This window comes from Drosophila virilis, chromosome 2, assembly GCF_030788295.1.
Source record: "Drosophila virilis strain 15010-1051.87 chromosome 2, Dvir_AGI_RSII-ME, whole genome shotgun sequence".
In the NCBI taxonomy this organism is placed as follows: domain Eukaryota; kingdom Metazoa; phylum Arthropoda; class Insecta; order Diptera; family Drosophilidae; genus Drosophila; species Drosophila virilis.
The window spans coordinates 32,532,435-32,552,280 of NC_091544.1; the positions used below are offsets into that span (position 1 = coordinate 32,532,435).

Genomic DNA, 19,846 nt, shown 5'->3' on the forward strand with positions numbered 1-19,846 from the left:
ACAGGCAAGAGGGGGAGGTAGGGACTTGGGAGGGTCTAAGTGATGCCAAATGTAGCTGAACCATCAGCCTGTGATATGTATATGTCGAGTACGGACGGGAGCGAGGAGGCCCGCATTGAAATCTATGACTGCCTGTCGCCAGTTTTTATGGGCAACGCCACGCCCAGTTGAACATGAAAGCGGAGAGAGGGAGGCATACACACATAAAAGAACAGAGAAAGAAAAAATACCAAATGAAGTCGCTTGACAACTGAATGCAACGGACGTTGATTGCCTGGCGCCGGCATTAATTATTTACAATATGACAGGGGTACGAGAATGTGTTGCAGATATGGCAACACTGGCAGTGCACAAAAGTATGCAATTAGCATTTGGCGTGATTGTTTTTTATTTCCCCTTTTTTTCATTTTGCCCCCCTCAGCAAGCAGTTTTGATGTTGATTAGGGTTTGCGCTTCGCAGTGAAACTGGGCCAATTGTTGTCCACATTGATTGACATTTGTACGAGTAATTGGCGCAATTTGCAAGCAAAAACAAAAAATACTAAAAAGATATTAAAAGTAGCGAAAAGTACTCGACGAAATACCCAGCACCATCTACAGTTTGACACATTTAAAGATTACCACCAAAAATACTACAGAATACTAAAATTACTATAAACTAATATAAATAGACGATAAAAATACAATAAAATTATTTTTATTTTAAAATATTAGAAGTCTACCTTAAATTCTAAAAAAGGTCCGAAAACTATAAGTTAATTCCTTAAGCCACGTTCCAAAACCCTTTACGAAACTTGTTCGAAAGTAAGAATATTTGTAAAATTGATACTAAATGCTTGAAGAAAAGGATCTAAAATTCTACAAAACCAAATTAGACAAAGCTCAACGCTTCTCAATCTAAAGCTATTATAGAAGCCACAATGTACACGCATTTAAAATCTTGCTGAAACTTTATCAACTCTATCAAAGGGCAGACATTTTTAGTGTATTTGGTGAGAGTTTCGAGCACTTTCGAGTGCATATTTCAAATAAATAAATACAATTAGGATCTATTCACACTCAAGTCCAAGTATTGATTTCCCGCCTTAACAAATGTCAACTTTTGCAACGCTTTTAACTTTTGCCTTTGCCAACTTTCAAGTAGCATACCCGACCACCCTCAACTGCCCAAAAACCCCAAAATACAACCCAACAACTCACCCAAAACTGTCAACATTTTATCAACTATCTAGTGTGTGTGTGTGTGTGGGTGTGTCTGGATGTGCGTGTGTGGTTATGGAATCTTTGCTTGGGTTGCTTCCATCTAAAATTCAATGAAAAACTTTAGCACACATTTAAAGTAACCATGTAAGCACTTTTCGCACACACACACACAACCACATACATGGTCCATCACATACATGTGCACTGAGAATCTGCTCTGAGCCCAGTACTGTGGCTTTTTCCAGTCAGAACTTAACATGCTTTTAGTTTCAGTTAAGCTTTCTGACCAACAAATGAGTTACACACAGAATCCACACTCTACCACAGCGGGGTGAAAAAAGAGTGGGACTGAACGGGGAAATAATGGGGTGGCACGCCCCTTCCATAAGAAAGCCGACAAAAATGTTTAAGCCGGCAAGCAAGGCTTGGCTGTGGGCTGTTTTGGTTAACCGTTTGCTAATGAGCCAATTTAAATTTACGGCTCAGTGGCGCCATCTAGACGGAACCCAGCTCTAACTAGGGGCTTCTCCTAAAGCTGCCACCTGACAAAGGCACTTCTTTTTGCTACAATTTTTTTTTATATTCATTTCTTGACAGATCTGTCGCAACTTCTCAACTCAAAGTGAAAAGCGCAGCGACCAGCACAGAGCCAAGTGGCCTGGAAAATGAAATGAGCAACAACTGTGGCCGGGCATCCAAGTCTGCAGCTGAAAGCTGAGGCGCGTTTTGGAGCTGCTTAACAAATCTCGTGACACCGCCCCAAAGTGGCCCCGAAACAAACAAACAAATGGCTAACAAGAACTGATCCAAGTCATTGACAGACTGCGAAAGAAAAAGGGAAAACCAAAAAAGAAAAACTACTTTATAAGCATGAAAGTCAATGTAAGTGCGAGCGAGTCGGCAACAACGAAAAGTTGAGAAAAATATAATGCAGAGAAAGTAAAAACCAAGCAACTTCTTGCGTCTGGACGCTTAATTATGAAGCTTGTTAACTATTAATGAAAAAGTTGTTGTAAACCAGAGGCAAAGAAAGAAACTTATAAAAAAAATAAAATAACAGACTAAAGTAGACAACCAGCCGAAAGAGTCGTAAGCGCCAAGTTCTTAACAGAAGATTTTTGATATGACTGGCAAAAGAAAACATTTGTGCAGACATTTTACAAACAACACACCAACATTGAATTTAAATCAGATTATTCAAGACATGATTAATTTATGGGGGGAGACATGATAAAGGGACTCTGTAAACTCTGTTTAAAGTTAGCTTAAGTCAAGTAGAGAATCAAGTTAAAAGATATATTAATAATTATTCAGGCATTGAGAATTAAGGAACTTCTATGCAGGGTAGGAACTGTTAGGCGAAATTTCTTTCAAATTACATTAAGATATCTTTAGAAAATGAGTAGGAAAATAAGCTGAAGGCTATAACGGCAGGTCGCCGGTTCAAATTCGCAAGCCGTTATTAGGCAGGGAACGAAAATAAAGTATATTTTTATTATTTTATATATTTATTATTTAAAATCAAAATATTTGAAGGCCGCAAACATATTAAAACAGATTTCCTGGGGTTCAAATTCAGCAGCAATTAAGCAAGACAATAATTTTTTTTTAATACTCGAACCCTTAACTCAATAAAGGATTACTTAAAAAGCTAAGTATTTTTCATTGTCTTTATTATTAAATTAATAATTAGTTAAATAAAATGTAATACTTTAATAGTTCTATTATTCCCAAATCGAGCGAGTACTTAACCTTAGCAATACAAATGAGCAAACAAATGAGATGGTGAGAACAGGGGTGTGAGTGAGGACGAAGGGGAAATTAGGGTTAGTAAGGGGTCAGCCGGCAGTTTTTCATGGCTTTTGGGTAACTTTAGTAAATAATTTGGCTTTAATTAACTTGCTGACATCATTAAGAGCCGGCAAGCAGGCAAATGGCAACAGTTTGTCAGGCAGACGAACCATTTGTCTCTCCTCACGGAAACTGTGTGCGAGAAAAGGAATCGCCCTCCATACCCGAAGTGCTAGCATATTGACAGGATATTTCCCGCCCCAGCGAGAAATTCTCTCCGCATGTGTGTGTCTCTGTCTAAGTGTGTGTGTGTGCTAATTAAATAGAAAAATTAGAAAAAACTACGTCGTAAATTCCATGGCCAGGCATCGTCATGTAATACAACACCCCCTCCCTGGACGAACTTATCACACTCCAGGGCTACAGAATGGCAATTGGGGTGCGCTGTGGGCGTTGCCAGACATGCAAAGGACAAGGGGGAGTTCACGTCGGGGTGCACGACAGCGTGGCCCCATGGTGTGAAATCATTTGACGACGTCGCCTCCGCATGACGCAATTAATCAAATTAAGCTGCCCGGTTTCGGGCCCAGACACGATGCGATCCGACGCGACGGCTTGATTAGCCCATAAGTAGGCAATGGCCATGGGATATTCGAATTTTCTCAGCAGGTTGGCAGCGCCATTTGTTGTTGCCTGTCATTGATGTGAGGTTAGAATGAAGCAAGTTATGTTCGCAGCTAATTGAGTGTCATGTGGCTTGTGGGGTTTACCAACTTAGTAGCATTGTTTACGGGTTTGCAGAGGTCAGCTGGTGCTGCCAACTTGTTTTTAGAAGACGTCAATAACTCTTGAGTAAGCTAAATGAGGTCGCACATAGGAATAAAGTGTTGCCCACCTCCTGTAAGAAACACGGCAGCTGTTGTAAGTGCAGTGCTGCCCAGCTGCTGTAAGCGCAGTGTTGCCAATTCACTTATTTTCAGGATTTTCAGGGTCAAGTTCTTGATCAGCATCAATAGCCGAGTCGATCTAGCCATGTCCGTTTGTCTGTCTGTCCGCATGTATGAACGCAAGGATCTCAGAACCTATAGGAGCTAGAGATTTGAAATATAGGTCCTCCTAGTGCCTGCGCAGATCGAGTTTGTTTCCGATAACTTACTCCAAGCAACCGATAAAAATCGATATTGATATCCTGTTTTTTTGGGCAATTTTGGTAAATAATAAGGGCTAGTCACCAAAAATAATATGTTGCTTCTAAAATATTAAATATTTGTCAAGTATCTTTCATTTTATACCTATCGACACCTCCCCGCCACCACCCCAGAACAAGTTAATAACCCAACTTTTATTGGTAACCAATTTAAACCAATTGAAATGCAATTGACTTTTTCAGAACACACAAATATTCTATGGTACAATAAGATATACTATAGAAAATTTCATAAAGATCGGTTAAGAAAAAACCAAAGTTATATGCAACTACGCAATTGAATGGGGCAGCAGCTTTAAGAATTTCTGTATACATGTACACACACACATTCATGCGCGTCAGCTTAGTATTTTAACAGCATGGATATGACTTTTTTCTGTATTTAAGTTCCTTTTGTATCATGTGCTTAATTATTGGTGTGGCTGCTGAGTAGAGGCATAGCAAGTGGTGCGGTCTGTCGCGAGTTCGAGCTCTAACGCGGAAAATATTTTTTTTTTTGCTTTTTGCTTTTGTGGCTGTTGAGAAGAGTAGACAGCAAGTAATGCGGTCATTTGCGAGTTCGAACACTTTTTTTTTTTTAATTATTTGGTGTTGGAATAAGAGGGTTCAGGGTATTCCCTAGTCTGGAGCTCCCGACTCGGCTATTGATGCTGATCAAGAATATATATACTTTATGGGGTCGGAGATGCTTCCTTCTGCCTGTTACATACAGATCTCACAAGTTGATTGCTTTTACAACATTGCCATCATCCACGAAACTAGTAAGCCGTCTAACTTTACAGCTAATTGCACATTTTAGGCTGCCCTCTTATGTAATATCTCAAAAAATCAACCTATATCGGCAAATTTAAAGATCGCCCCAGCCTTGGCGCAAGTTTAAATCATCAATTTGGATTTCTGGGCACTTTCACTGCATCATAAATTAGAAACTGGTGGGCAGCTTGTAGGCGTTCAAGTGCAGTCAAGCCAGAAAAATTAAATGCCAAACTTTTGGGCACCCACAAGACTTTCAAAAAAAAAAAAGCATATATATATATATATATATTTATGCCACAAATTGCATTTGAGGCGCCGCTTCGGTGCCCACACGCGACTGTCGCAAGGAAAACGACGCCGCTGACAGAGAAATGGGTCTGTCGGACGGGGTTGGACCGATGTCCTGGCAACGACAAATGTTTCTGTTATCAGTGAACCATAATCACAAAGTGGTCTTAGGGGCTGTGCCTATGTGTGGGTGGGTTTGGTTGTGGCGTTGCTCGCTTCACTTGACATTTGCCACCAATAAAGCCCAATTAGTGACGGCGGCCCCCGCCGAAATACGTCTCAGTAATTCGTTGAACGGCTTTCGGGTCTGTCATCTTTCAAGTTTGCGGGCACGCAAGCTAATTAGCAAGTGGCAAATAGTTGCCAACTGGAAAAGGCGTCTCTATTAATTAGTCGACCACTTGGTAAAATTGCCAACCTTTTGTGTCTGAATACCGTGCATAATTTTGTCGCAAAATCGGGTACTGCCAACTTGTCGCCTCGCATTGGGCATATTTCAAGCATGATTTTTAATCAAGTGCTAGCAATGCAAAGATTGAAATAATGATATTAAAAGTGCTGCCAATTTGTGGCAAATTTCAGGCATTTCAAAAATGTGACATTTTTGAAAAATGTGTAAATTTGCCCCGAACATTTCGTGTTTTTTGCGATGCTTAATCGAGATTTCTCTCTCTTTATCGAAGATGTGAAAAATGGTCACGTACAACAACCATAAACAGCTGATATATCATCGAAAGCAAGCGGTAACTTTAAATAATAAATTAAGTATTTAAATAATACCACAGTTTTTAGAATTTAAACATGGCGAAATCTTGAAAAGAAAACCTATAATGGAGCCCGAGAGGGCAATTTTTGAGTTTTGGATGAAAAACTTTACGGCGCTTATGTAAAGCCGCTTTTCGTGGCGTTTTCCATCTTGAGCGCAACTTAACTCAAACCAGTTGAGATTTAGAAGAAATGTGTGACTGTGATTGCATTTTATAGCTGCACTTGAATTTACCCAAGTGGAATAATAAAGTGGCGTGCGGCAAGTGGCAACTGCCACGTGCCACATAACATGCATAATTAATTACGCACACATTTGCGTGCTAATTAACGCTTAATTAATTGCAATGTTATATGGCAAAAGACAATGCAGCAGATGTTGCAGATTGTCAACTGCTTCGTTTTATTGATTTAAATGCAATTTTATGCAAATGTCTGCCCCTGCGCCAAGTACGCAGCAAGCACCCCACACGAACATTGAAAACAAATATTATAATTTGATTTATTTTCAAGTGCGGAAAATTCGGATTTGGTAATTTGTTGGCGAGAAAGAAAAAACAACTAAACTATGCAAAAAAGTTTTATGTGCTGCAAAAAGTGGATTTGCATAAATAAAATATTTTCATATAAAACGGCTACCTCAGCTGCCGCTCTCCCTGCCTAAATAATTGCAACGGCTCTTGAATGCGAAAATATTATAAATAAAAAATTGTACATATACATTATTCGAGCTGAAGCTTAATTTCTAACATCTCATGGAGTTTAAACAATAATTATACAAGTAAATGTAAAGAATGTGAAGAATGTGAGGAGGGGTTATCTTTACTCAAACTCTAGGTGAGGAAAATGCATTGCTCATTAACTTGGGTTTTTAAAGTCCGTTTTTTATATAATGTTCAGGGCTTAAATAGGATATACAAAAGTGTGTGCATAGAAAAGTGCAAAGTTTTAAAATAAACATGGGAGAGATAAGGTGCATCTAGCACTTATAAAATTCGAGTAATTGCCCAGAAATCAAATTCCAAAATCGATATTTATCGATATTATGAAAATTAGGGGTAATATCAATACAAAAAAGTTATGCCTATTGAATACATTTGCACAAAAGCAATTTACTTTTTTGATAATCTCTTATTTTCCTTTGTTCGAAATTCCATTCATCCATTTCGTTAGCTAATCTTTTAACCAGCTTAAGCTAAAGCCGCACTGATTATCAGTTCAAAAGCTTAATTACTTGTTAAGGCAAAGTGAAGAAATAAAACAATATACAACACGAAAACAATTAGGCCAACTTTTGGATCAAAGCAAATCCGGTAAACAGATTATTCCAGTGAATTCCCAGTGACTGATTAGCAGACAAAAACGCAATCAAATGAAGCGAATCAGAGAGGAAAAAAAAAAAACAAGTAAAAAACAAACATAAAATATTAAAGCCAAAGTAGAGTGTAACACGAAGTAAAAGTAATCGCATATGCCACACCAAAGTTCCGCCTCAAAACTCAGCCACATTTATAATTACTTTTATTGAGTGAAAACTTGGAGGCGTCTCTCGGTATCTTTCGCTCTCTGTCGCACTCTCTCGCTGGATTTTCACACTTTGCAATAATGCGCCCCGCCAAATGAACAAAGTTTTTCCGGGTAGGGAAAGAACTTGTCTAAAGCTGTCATGTTTATTTATATAAAAACTTTGCTGCGATTAGTTGATAGTTAGGCGTAGTTAGCATCAGTTCTAAAAGCAAACAGCCATGAAAATTGCATCAACGAACTTTCATGATTATAATAAAAAATATTTAAAAATAAAAAGTTCTTGCAAGCGGCTAAAAGAACTGTGCATTAAAAAAATTAGTTTGGAAAATAATTACAATTAGTTACGGTTAACTGACCGCAATGAGAGTTTGATGAATATTTGATTTTCTAAATGAACTATATATATATATTTGTGACCAGCATCAATAACCGAGTCGATAAAGCTGTGTCTGTTTGTCTATCTACATATCTATCTGTCTTTCCGTCTGACCGCCCGTCTGTATGTTTAAGTGCGTCAATCTATTTTTTGAGTTTAACAACTTATGTTTAACAATTAATTGAAAGCCTCTCAACCTTATTTCACTTTATATTTTATATATATCGGGTCTTTATATTTCAATTTATTTATATATATATATTATTTATATTGAACTATAAAGACTTTGCACCGTGCCACAACGATAAGAAAACCACAAAAGAAGCGTCTCTCTCCAACCCCCTTTCACTTTAATCGCGCGCATTTTTAATGCCAGCGATATACGAGGCATTATTATATACCATTATTATATTTATTATTATGCACATATCACGCACACTATATACTAAAAAAAAAAGAAGAAAAGAGGGGAACGAGCAGCATTAAGCACTGAGCTGTAAATAAAACACGTATGAAGCGAAAAATATATGAAAATATATACAAAAAGAAATATGTGAACGTGGAAATTGGCTGCACAAGACGACGATAGGCTACAATATGTTGCCGATAATGGATAATGCGCCTCCATTTAACAGCCCCAACCCTCCATCCCTCAACTATCCCTCCTGTCACGCTCCTTTGTCCACGAACTGCTTTTTTAATGCGCCAGCCAGCGTTTGTTTTTTTCGTTCATATTTCTTTGGCGCATTTCGTGCATATTTCTTATTAAATGTCGTCGATATTAACACCCCACAAAAGCTGACGAATTGCATGCAAAGTGGGTAACGCAGATCAGAGTGGAACAGAAAGGGGCAGAGCGGGGTAAGTGCTGCACGTGTGGTATTGTATGGCGGCACAATGCAACGACTGCGACATGAATATGCCATAAATATATAAATATATAAATATTGCAAAATGGTTATGCAAGGAGGCTCACGAAGAAAGCCGTTGTTATATTGAAATTTAAGAAAAGTAGGAAAAAATCAGCTCTTAAAAAAGTAAAACAGTTTGACTCAAAACATATTTCCCCATCCTACACACTTAATATTTTTTTTTGATAATTACATCCTAGAACTAACACAACTATTTGACATCAATTTGAAACAGAAGTAAATTATAAAAAAAGGTATACCACATATAATAAAACAAAATGAAAACAATATGTTTCGAGTTTTGATACTGGATAACTGACTAATTTGTATTTTTTATAACAATATAAATAAATAAAAGAAAAATTGGAGTACCAGCAGCAGAGGCCTTTTATTTATTTATATTATTTAAATATATATATCATATGCATAAACCAAATCTACAATAAATTTATAAAATGTTTTTTTGAGTTTTCACTGTTGTAATCATGGTAATAGGTATGTGAAATTTTGCTTCTTTTTTTTCAAATACTATTCATAAATTTAGTATATTTTTTATTTCACTTCTTAAACTTCTCAACTGTAAGTTATTTAGATCTCATTTATAATTTGTAAAACTTAAGCCTCAGAACCCGAGCTTTAAGTTAGATTTTAGGGCATTTAAGACGCGTTATACTCATATAAATATATATATGTTCTGTTTGGACTGCATTTCTTATGACCAATGCCATTACATATGCATTTGTGGGAAGACCCGCATGTGCAACTAGACATCAAGTCGCACTTTCCGGCGAGATGTATTCGGGGAGCAGCTGCTCAAATGGCAAAGAAATCATTATTTATAGGCAACGGGAGGAACACACAGAACCACAGATCAACTGGCAGACAAACAGAGAGAGATGCAGAGAGAGGGGCTCAGAGAGAGATAGGGGAAGGAAGCGGAGACAGTGCCATTGGCAGACAGGGCACATAGAAATGAATGCAAACTGTTGCCAAGACAGACGACATGCAGAGACCATCAATATAAATTTCAATATGACCAAAAACATATTTGCCATTACGAACGAAGAAAAATGCTGGCAGACCGCACAATCAAAGGGAAACACCAGCAGTCGGAGGAAATAAGTACAATACCAAAAAAATATATACTGCAAAACTCGAGTATATAAATAAATTAAATTACAGATAAGCATAAAAGATAACCTCAGCTATAAGCAATAGTTAGCACATTTTATCATTCAAAATAGATAAAAACTATTCAAATATATAAAAAAGCATATCTTTAACTTATGCATTCGCAACCCCAAAGAGTTGTCTATAGGAAAAATGTTCACAATAACTGCTCTAAAATATACAGTTTGTCAAGTAATTCTTTGCATCCACTACAGCCGGCAGACAACGTGTCATTGAGTGAATAAGGTTATTCAGGTCATAGATTTCGGGTATTTTTATCCATTCCTCTTGAATGGCCTTGATGAGAGCGTTTTTATTAGTTGGGCTCCGTTTCCCTACGCGCTTCTTTAGGAAAGCCCACAAATTTTCAATTGGGTTTAAGTCTCTGGGCAGGGGTGTCAATGACTTTCCTGCATTTATACAGTAGCCAAGTCCTGCACAAAAACGATTTGTGCTTGGGGTCCTTGTCCTGATAAAGCTTGTACCTCTGTTTATTGAGGTTTTGAGGGTCTTCGAAGCCAAACATTATTGCGCTCCTTGACAATTCATTCTTTAGAATGTCCAAGTAAAATTCTTTAGTTATCACATCATTGAAAATGCGCAGCTCACTAACACCTTTTGACGATATGCAGCCCCACACCATAACCGAAAGCTTGCCAAACTTTACTGTTGGTATTATATTCTTCGATTCCAGAGCTGCATTGGGTTTTCTCCAAACTTTGCTGGGTCCGTCATGATAATATAACATTATTTTTGTCTCGTCACAAAAAATAACGTCATCCCAGTACTCCGCGGGCTTGTTGACATTCCCAATCGAAAATTTAAGCCGCCTCTGAATATTTACTGCCGACAGTAGTGGCTTCTTCCTAGCTATTTGCGAGGTGTGTTTATGCACTTTTAAAATTTTACGAACTGTCTCGTGGCTCACTGTCTTATTGCAGTCATTTTTTAAGTCCGATGCCAATTGTCGGAGGCTAGTTTGAGGTTGATCGTTGATCTGTTTTAAAAATTTTTCCATGATCGCGTCTAGTGAGCTTCGCTGATCTGCCTCCGGAGTGCTTTAATACCAATCTGTTTTCTTTTTCGGCTCGGTTAATAATATTATAAATAGTTCTTAGCTTAACTGCGAACATTTCCGCCAATTCTCTAGCAGATTTCCCCTTGTTGTAGTGGAAATAAACTAATTACATTAGATTTTCATCAACTCGTTGACCAGGCATTGCAAAAAGCTCTAAATTAGGCAAGATGTAAACTGTCAAAAACGCTTGGGCTCTATTTTGAATTGTGTTTGCATTTTGCAAAGAATTAATTGACAGCGCAAAAATTTCCTCATTTTAGTTTTGTCTGTATTTTTTACATTTGTGTTTTGAATTTTGTTATGTTTGTGCCTTATCTATGAAGAATACTTAGAATAATAATAATGCAAAAAAAATTAAGAAGAAATAGTTTAATTCGGTAAAATATTAATTTAAAATTGAATTTGTGTGATGTTTTTCCTTTTGGAAACAATTACTTGACAAACTGTATCTCTACTCTATACATTATAAGCATCTTTCTGAAAAAAAAGGAAAAACTGCAGAAAAATACCACAAGTAGAAAAAACCTACAACGGAAAGCATCAAAAATACCAAAAACATTGCTGAAATTAAGAGATTTGTAGTAAAATACTTAAAAAATACAATACTTAGAAACTATCTTAAGTCTAAGGGCATGAAAATACGAAACGATTAATAATAATCGCAGTAGAGAAAAGAAAAACAAAAAGTAAAAGAAATTAGTAATATTTAATTTTAAAAAAAAATAAAAAATACCAAAAATACCGGACAGCGAATTGTGTGCGTATATTGCTTAGACGCTTCTATGCTTGCAAGCATACACATAAGAGCGAGACGTCATTAACTAACTGCAGTATATACCAGCTCAGAGCTTGCAACACAAGAAGAAGGCGAAGAATGGCGTGCATCAAGCGTGCCCCAGGGGCGACTTTGCCACATGCCACTCCAAAAAGCCAAACTTTAACTTTAAGCGTAATGACATCAGCTGCCGCCTGTGCCCTTTTGCGGCTGTTGTTGTTTGTAGCATACACTCGGGCGCAAGTGGCAAGCGGCAAGTGGCGAGTGGCACAAGTAGCCAAGAAGCGAACCACAGGCCAGGCCAAAAGGCAAAAAGTGCAACGTGAAAGTTGCAGCAACTTGCAACTTGCAAGACAAAAGCGACTCAAAAATTACAGCAACAGGGGGGCTGGAGAGAGGGATAGCTGATGCTGTTGAATGAATGTGTGTGTTTGCGATAAAAACGGAAGCGCAGATTGCCCCAGCAGCAACAGCATCAACAGCGGCAAAAGGCAACGACCAAAGTGTGGAAATGTCAATTTGCTTGCGCCAGGACTCAATGGGCAGAGAGGTGTAAAAGCTAAGAGGCAGTGGGCCGGTGGGCGTGACCGCACCGGAAGATGGCAACGGAAAGTGCAACAGCAATAACAACAACAACAACAGCTGCAGCAGCAGCTGCAACAACGTGTATTGATTTTCAATTTGACGCCGTAAGATAAAAAGCCAAAACGACAGAGAAATGGCATTATAGAGAGAGCAAGAGAGAGAGGGAGAATGGGAGAGATAGTGAGAGAGAGAGAGAAAGATATAGAGAGAGAAGAGAGATATAGAGACAGAGCGAGAGAGAGAGAGGAGAGAGATATAGAGACAGAGCGAGAGAGAGAGAGGAGAAAGATATAGAGACAGAGCGAGAGAGAGAGATGGCTATAAGTTTGAGAGCCACTGTGCGCAAATGAACGGCCAAAGCTTAAAAGCAATTTTGCGGCTAATAAATCCGATTTCCGTTTTGTTTCGAAATAAATTGCGAGCGTGTTGTTGTTGTTTATGTTGTTGTTTTTGGGGGGATTTTGTGTGCACCGGAAATGGTTCTCCGGAGACATCAACGTACAACGGGCAACCAGCAGCTGCTGCTTTCAGCCGGATGTGCTAAATTAGCAGCTGCAATGGGCACTCCAAATGCACAACAAAAAGCCAAACACACACACACACCCACACTCCCACACACACAGTCAAATGACCTAATTTAACAAGTACAACCAAGGGAGCTGCACTCAAGTGTTTATGAGATACCCTGTAAAGAGAATAGCTGCGCAGCTGTTGCCCAAAAGTAGGCAATATAATAAAAAGAAAGCTTTAAGCAATGTTTAGACAACAGGTAAAAGAGCATTCAGCTTGGATGACCCAACGATTTTAATACATGTGTTTCCATTTGGAAAACTCAAAAAATAGTATTTTAGCAGCTAAAGGTTGTAAATTAGCGGATATTAATTAGATTATAGCTAGCTTCATGTTATCGAAGACGCCGTAAGTAATACGTTAATACACTTTGTGACAACATTGCAATACCTTTTAACTCTTTCGCTTTATTTACTTTCCACGGTATATGAAGAAAATCTCTACTAACTTTTTATTATACACACCTACCCTAGATTATACCATTATAAGTATAAAAATAGTCCATTTTCCCTCATTACAACGTATTTTCTTCCTTTTTCGTTTCTATAAAGAACATTTCATTAAACACATTTTAAATCCATAACGACTGCATTAGAGACAGAAAATGTACTCATGAGCCCATTTTTGCTATCTACAGGGTATCTCTCCATTTATGTTTAACGCTATATGACGAATATTTTTCCTCAACCTTTCATTATACTCAATTTAGCAATAGATAAGTATTACATACGTCCCTATTTTCCATTACGTTTGCATTACAGGGTATCTCTTCGATTCCTTTTAATTCCTATTCCTCTTTTGTTTCCTTTTCTTCTGATTTCTGATTCCTTTTCTCTTGATTTCCTTGAACTTTCCATTGTAATCATTTTACCAAACAGACCTCAAGAAAAACCGACTATTATAACATGTCCACTCTCATTACAGGGTATCTCTTCGCTGTTTCATTCTAATGATAGACATAGAATATCTTTCCTGAACATGACATTATACTCATTAGATCAATAGTTGCATATAAGAATCATGCTTAAACCTACTCGTTTCTGTCTTACTCATTACAGGGTATCTCAGTGCCTGCTTTCGATGATATGTGTAAAAAAAATCTCTCTTGAGCTTTCCATAATAGTCATTAAATGAATATGATGCTCATAAGAAACAGACCAAAACCATATCCGCCCATTTTTTACTCATAACAGGGTATAATTTAGCAATTCAGCAATAGAAATCATCAGGGTATTCCAGGGTATCTTCCTGCTTTCTCTGCTTACAATCAGAATAAAATACTATTCTCCGATTTTAAACCATTACAGAGTATCTCCTAATTCCTTATCTCTGCCAACAAATCGTATTAATTGAGCACTCACCTGAACATCAAAATTTTGCTGCTGTTGCTGCTGCTGCTGCAAGAGATTGCCTGAAGATTCCATATGATTGGGTCCGCCTACCTGTGCGCCCTGATGATTCAACATGGGTGACTGACAGAAAGAGACAGATAGAGCATTATGCTAAAGGCAATGCTTGTCAAATTGGTGCAGTTTCTCACCTGTGCGGCCATTGGCATTCCGGCACCAACTCCATTCATCATCGGCGGCTGCAATTGACTCATCTGCGCCGCCATCTGTTGATGTGCATAGGCAGCTCCACCGCCTCCGCCGCCCACCGAATTGTTGCCCATGCCATGACCCTGGCCATGATCCATGAGCATGTGATTGAAGTGCGGCATTTGTGGGAAGCCGCCATGGTGTGTTGGATCCAGCAAAGTGGGTGGGCGTGGCAGTGTCTCTTCAGCGGGCGATGGCTGACGGGAGCCGGGAGTGCGACTGTAAATGAAAACGATAAGAGAAAAGAAAATAAAATTACATAAATTGCTATGCATGCACTGCTGAATTAAGACAATTGGGTTTGAATGTAATTGGAGCACACAACGTACAGTTGTAATGTCACTGTAGAACTTGTTCTCTACAGTTTGACACTCACTGCGCATATCCCTTAAGCCTGCCAACAGTTTATTTCACTGTGCAACAACTTGCATGCCTGTTCAGTTTAAGAGCCACTGTGACAAGTGCTTAGCACAGACAACAACCTAGGCAGTTTAAGAAACTAGCCATGACACGCACTGTACTAAAAATACATTTAGCACAAAGACCTCAAACTGTCCGCAAATGTTTAGTTGTTGAAAACCAATTATAAACAAATTAATCACAGCTAATTGGACTTTTTAAGCAAATTTGTACTCTATTTGGCGACAATTAGGCGCTGCTGCAATGCATATTTGTACAGTTTGCAAGTCACTGGCAATGACTTGCCAACTGTGTGGGTAAACAAAAGACTTAAGCAGCAAACTTGTTGAGACTTATTGTTTGACAAGATGAAGTGCGGGTAGAGGGGCATATAGTCTATGACGTCAGCAGAAAGACTGTCGCCAAAACGGCAGCTGGTAATGTTGCCATAAATAAAAACAAATAAACAATAATAAATTCTGACGGATTTTTTTTTTTTTCGAAAATGCAAATTTCAGTAAGATATATACAAATAAATCAATACATTATATATATACGCGACTGTCTGTGTTAATTAATGCATTTGTCCGTGTTGAAGCTCGCCAACAAAATTTGTGCAGTGGCTGTACAACTGTATGCGTCTGCTTTGTTGACTCACAACGCGCGCTTTTGCCGTCTCGCTCTAACATGCAGTCAGCGCGAATTGGCCATAAATTAACTGTCGGGTCATTAACACCAAACACGGCAACAGCCACTGCAGTGGCTGTGCAACTGTAACGCGCGAGTGACTAATCCTCAAGCCGAATGGGCTATGCTTAACCAGCTGCTGCTCTAACTGTAAGCTATACAGCACGTGCTTATAATTTGCCCAAAACTGTAACTAATTTCATGGCTTACAACATTTTGATTAATTTTAATCAGTAATTGGGCCACACAAATTAAAAAAAAAAATATTGAATAATATGTTTATTTTAAGGTGTTTTTATTGATCTGTCGACAAAATGCAGACTTGTAAAATTTCAATATCTTCATCTTTTACTCTTTATTAGCGACAGCAGTTTTTTAGGTCTGGGTTGAAAGATGAAAGAGGAACCTCCGTAGTTTATTTTCAATCTATTGTAAGCGTCAAAATTTGTATTAAACCCAAAATTTACAGTGCTTTTGAGTGTTTTGTTATTCTGTTTTGTTTTGAAAAGCTCCCAACTTATCTCTGTTGTAAGCTCCAAAAACTTGGCCAAAATTTAACTGATATTGATAGCGTATTCTGATTTTGATCATGAGTTGCCCTTTTCGTAATTGCTTTTCAAGTAAATTCATTGATTGATAATATTTTGTCTAATATTTCAAAAACTGAATTTTTCTGATATAAGAAAAAACCCCACTCAATCTCCAAGTCAATATATATGTTAAAATTATTAACATCTTAAATAAAATTTATCTCTATTCTGAAGCCTCACACTCTCCCGTCCTATCTATATTGTAATACATTACAATGACTCTTAAACTGCATATCTATATATAAACCTCACACTGACTCTTAAACTGCATTTTTGTTTTAATATGAAAAACTCCCGCTGAATGTCAATTTGATACTATATTTCAATACTTATCGACATATATATATAAAAAGCTCAAGACGACTCTCAAACTGCATGCATTAAAAACTTTAAGCAATGAAATATATGAAAGTAAGCTTAAATAAGCAAATACAAAATACGATACGCTATTTGTCTAAGGTCAGTTCCATTGGCAACATTCCACATTTCATGCCCAAACGCTGACCAAGAATCTTTTATTCAAATTTCGCTTATGCAATAGAAAAAAAAAGAGAGTGAATAGCAAAAGAAATGTTTCACTTTCAGCGGCAGCCAAAAGGAAAGTGCGCAGCCAAATGTTGATAAAAAGGTCAATGGAGCTCATAATGTTGACCAAGTAAGCAGACGGTTAGACGGGCGCGGGCAGACAACAGACAGCCAAGTCTCTGTCGAGAGTAGGTCGGGCGACAGGTGCTCCGTTGTAGTAACTGAAACCACACACAAAAACAACAACAACAACAACAACAAAATTGCAAACTCGAATTCAAGCCCCCTGCCCAAAGTTGGCCAGCTTGGCTGGCTGTTGCCACAATTTGAAGCGAGCCGTTTGAATTTTCGCAACTAAATTTCATTACGCGGCGCGCAAAACGTGAGCAACAAAAAAAAAAAAAAATAGTCGTATAAAAAAAGATATATATATATATATATAAAACAATATAAAAAAAATTAAATGAAACCTGCCGCAAAAACAAAAAAACATAAACGCAAACCAATCGAACAAAATGCTATACAAAAGTGAGTCTCAATAGAGCTCAATATACATTTTTGTTTTTTGTTGTTGCTTGAGTCATTGTTGTTGTTGTTGTTGTTGTTATGTTCACTATTGCCGTTGATTACTTACATCATAACCGTTATTACGTTTGGCATTGAAACACGTTTTGGCTGCGCCGCCGACACCGGCATTGAAATTGCAGCAACAACAACAACAACAATTGAAAGAGAAAACCGGCAAAGCAGAGCAACAAAAAATAAGAACAACAAAACCAACAACAGCCTGAAGAGCCAACCACAACTGGTTTTTGTTTATGGTCTGGGGATAGGCTTTGCAATTGCCCACAAAAACTTTATAAGGCCCGAAATTTTTGCCAGAGCGTGTTGTAAGCGGCTATTTAAAGAGATGAAAACGAATTACGATTGAGATTGAAAGAGAGAGAGAAACAGAGAGAGAGAGAGAGAGAGAGAGAGAGAGAGAGAGAGAGAGAGAGAGAGAGAGAGAGAGAGAGAGAGAGAGAGAGAGAGAGAGAGAGAGAGAGAGAGAGAGAGAGAGAGAGAGATGGAGTGAGTTAGAGCGGTATGTGATGAGACAAAGGAAACATAGGGAAATAACTGCGACAGGCAGAGAAGGAAATGCAAAAGCAATAAGGAGGGAAGAGAAGCAAATAATAAAAAGATAAAAGAAAAAATGATAGCGAGAAAAAGAGGGAGTGAATTAATAATGTATAAAACACAAATGAGTTGGATAGAAAAATAGAAGAAAGATAAAAATGAAGAGAAAAAGGGTGAGGCAGGAGGACAGGGAAAAATATGGAATAAAGGAGAGAGGAGCAAAGAGAGCAAGAGCGAGAGACTGAAATAAGAGAGCCAGATAAGAACAGTGATTACGACCCAGACAGAGGCAGATGATTCAAATAACGAACTAGCGAGAAACCTATGGAGAAAGAGGAAGATTACGAAACACATACAAACAGAAAGAGGGAGTGAAAGCAAAAGCAAAAAGAGAAATAAAGCAAATGATAGAGAGAGAGAGAGAGAGAGAGAGAGAGAGAGAGAGAGAGAGAGAGAGAGATAGAGAGAGAGAGATGGATAGGGAGAGAAAGAAATTCCGAGAGAGAGAGGGATAGAGATACAAAGAGAGAGCGAGAGAGCGAGAGAGGGCGAGAGCGAGAGAGAGCGAGAGAGAGAGCGAGAGAGAGCGAGAGCGAGAGAGAGAGCGAGAGAGAGAGCGAGAGAGCGAGCGAGGGAGAGAGCGAGGGAAAGAGAGCGAGAGAGAGAGAGCGAGAGAGAGAGAAGAAAAGAGAGAGAAATAAGGAAAGAGAGAGAGAGAGAGAGAGAGAGAGAGAGAGAGAGAGAGAGAGTGCAAAAGAGAGAGAGAGAGAGATAGAGAGAGAGAGAGAGAGAGAGAAAGAGAGAGAGAGAAAGAGAGAGAGAGAAAGAGAGAGTGCAAAAGAGAGTGAGAGAGAGAGAGAGCGAGAGAGAGAGAGCGAGAGAGAGAGAGAGTGAGAGAAAGAGAGAGTGCAAAAGAGAGTGAGAGAGAGAGCGATAGAGAGAGAGAGAGAGAGGGAGCGGCGCAGAGAGAAAGAAACTATGCATAGAGAGAAAGAAATGGAGAATAATACAGAGAGCGAAAAAGATAGACTACAAGGTAGAGACAGGCAGAGAGAGGGAAGCCCAGATACGTAGCTGCTACCGATACAGAGAAAGACATGAAGACAGAGGAAGAGCGAGAGGGAAAGAGGGACAACGAGGCATAGACCTATAAAGAGAGATAGAAAGAGACTTAAAAAAAGCAGAGAAAATACAGAGAAATTTATTAAATGCTAGATATTTGATTTATTTTTAATATTTAATTCTTTTTTTTCAGCATTCGTAAACGTTTTATTCAAGTTGAAAAAAGAGAAAACTGTTGCAAAATATCATAAAAAACTCAGGAGAGTAGATAACCAGCAGGGATTTGAAGATCCATTTGCTTAGTGTTTAACAAAATATTAATGGGTAAAAATATATATACAAAAAAAAAAGAACACATCTATAAGAAATTTCCCTTTATAAGAGCCGAAAGATTACCAAGCACAGCTCCAAATTTCGTACAGCTGTCAAGTAGATTTAGAAAGTGCTGCCAAAGGGGCAAAGACATAAAACACTTGACAACTGAATCATCTTTTTATATGCGAATGTCCCAAAAATAAACGAATAAAACTAAGTGCAGCAAAAGCGAGAAAGAAACAAATGTGGGCCAAGTGGGCAGCAAAGGCGACACAAGTGGGTGTTGACTCAACGGATCTCAACTCACAGCAGTTGGAGAAATATTTAACTCCGTCATTTGCCGAATCAATAAGAAATATCTCCCAAAATCAATTTCAGACTGTGGGCAGAATGTTTGCATTTCAGAGATAATTTTATTACAAATGGAAGTTTCTTGAGACATGAAAATAGAAGCAGAAGGCTAAAAGGGAAGTCGAGGGAAAATAAAAAAAAATGATACGAAAAGTATTTGACAGCCAAGCTCAATGCAATTGGCTAATATCGAGGGGG

General features: G+C 38.2%; 1 protein-coding gene across 8 annotated transcripts in view; it reads right to left on the minus strand.

Moving 5' to 3' along the window:
• pum (pumilio) overlaps positions 1–19,846 on the minus strand; it is a 231,356-nt gene that overhangs the window by 181,549 nt on the left and 29,961 nt on the right. For all 8 annotated transcript variants that reach the window (XM_070207245.1, XM_032433662.2, XM_070207247.1 and 5 more), the window contains 2 exons: positions 14,543–14,819; positions 14,364–14,474 (listed from right to left, as the gene is read on the minus strand). In XM_070207245.1, the coding sequence (XP_070063346.1) occupies positions 14,364–14,474; positions 14,543–14,819 (388 nt within the window). The remainder of the gene's footprint in view (positions 1–14,363; positions 14,475–14,542; positions 14,820–19,846) is intronic.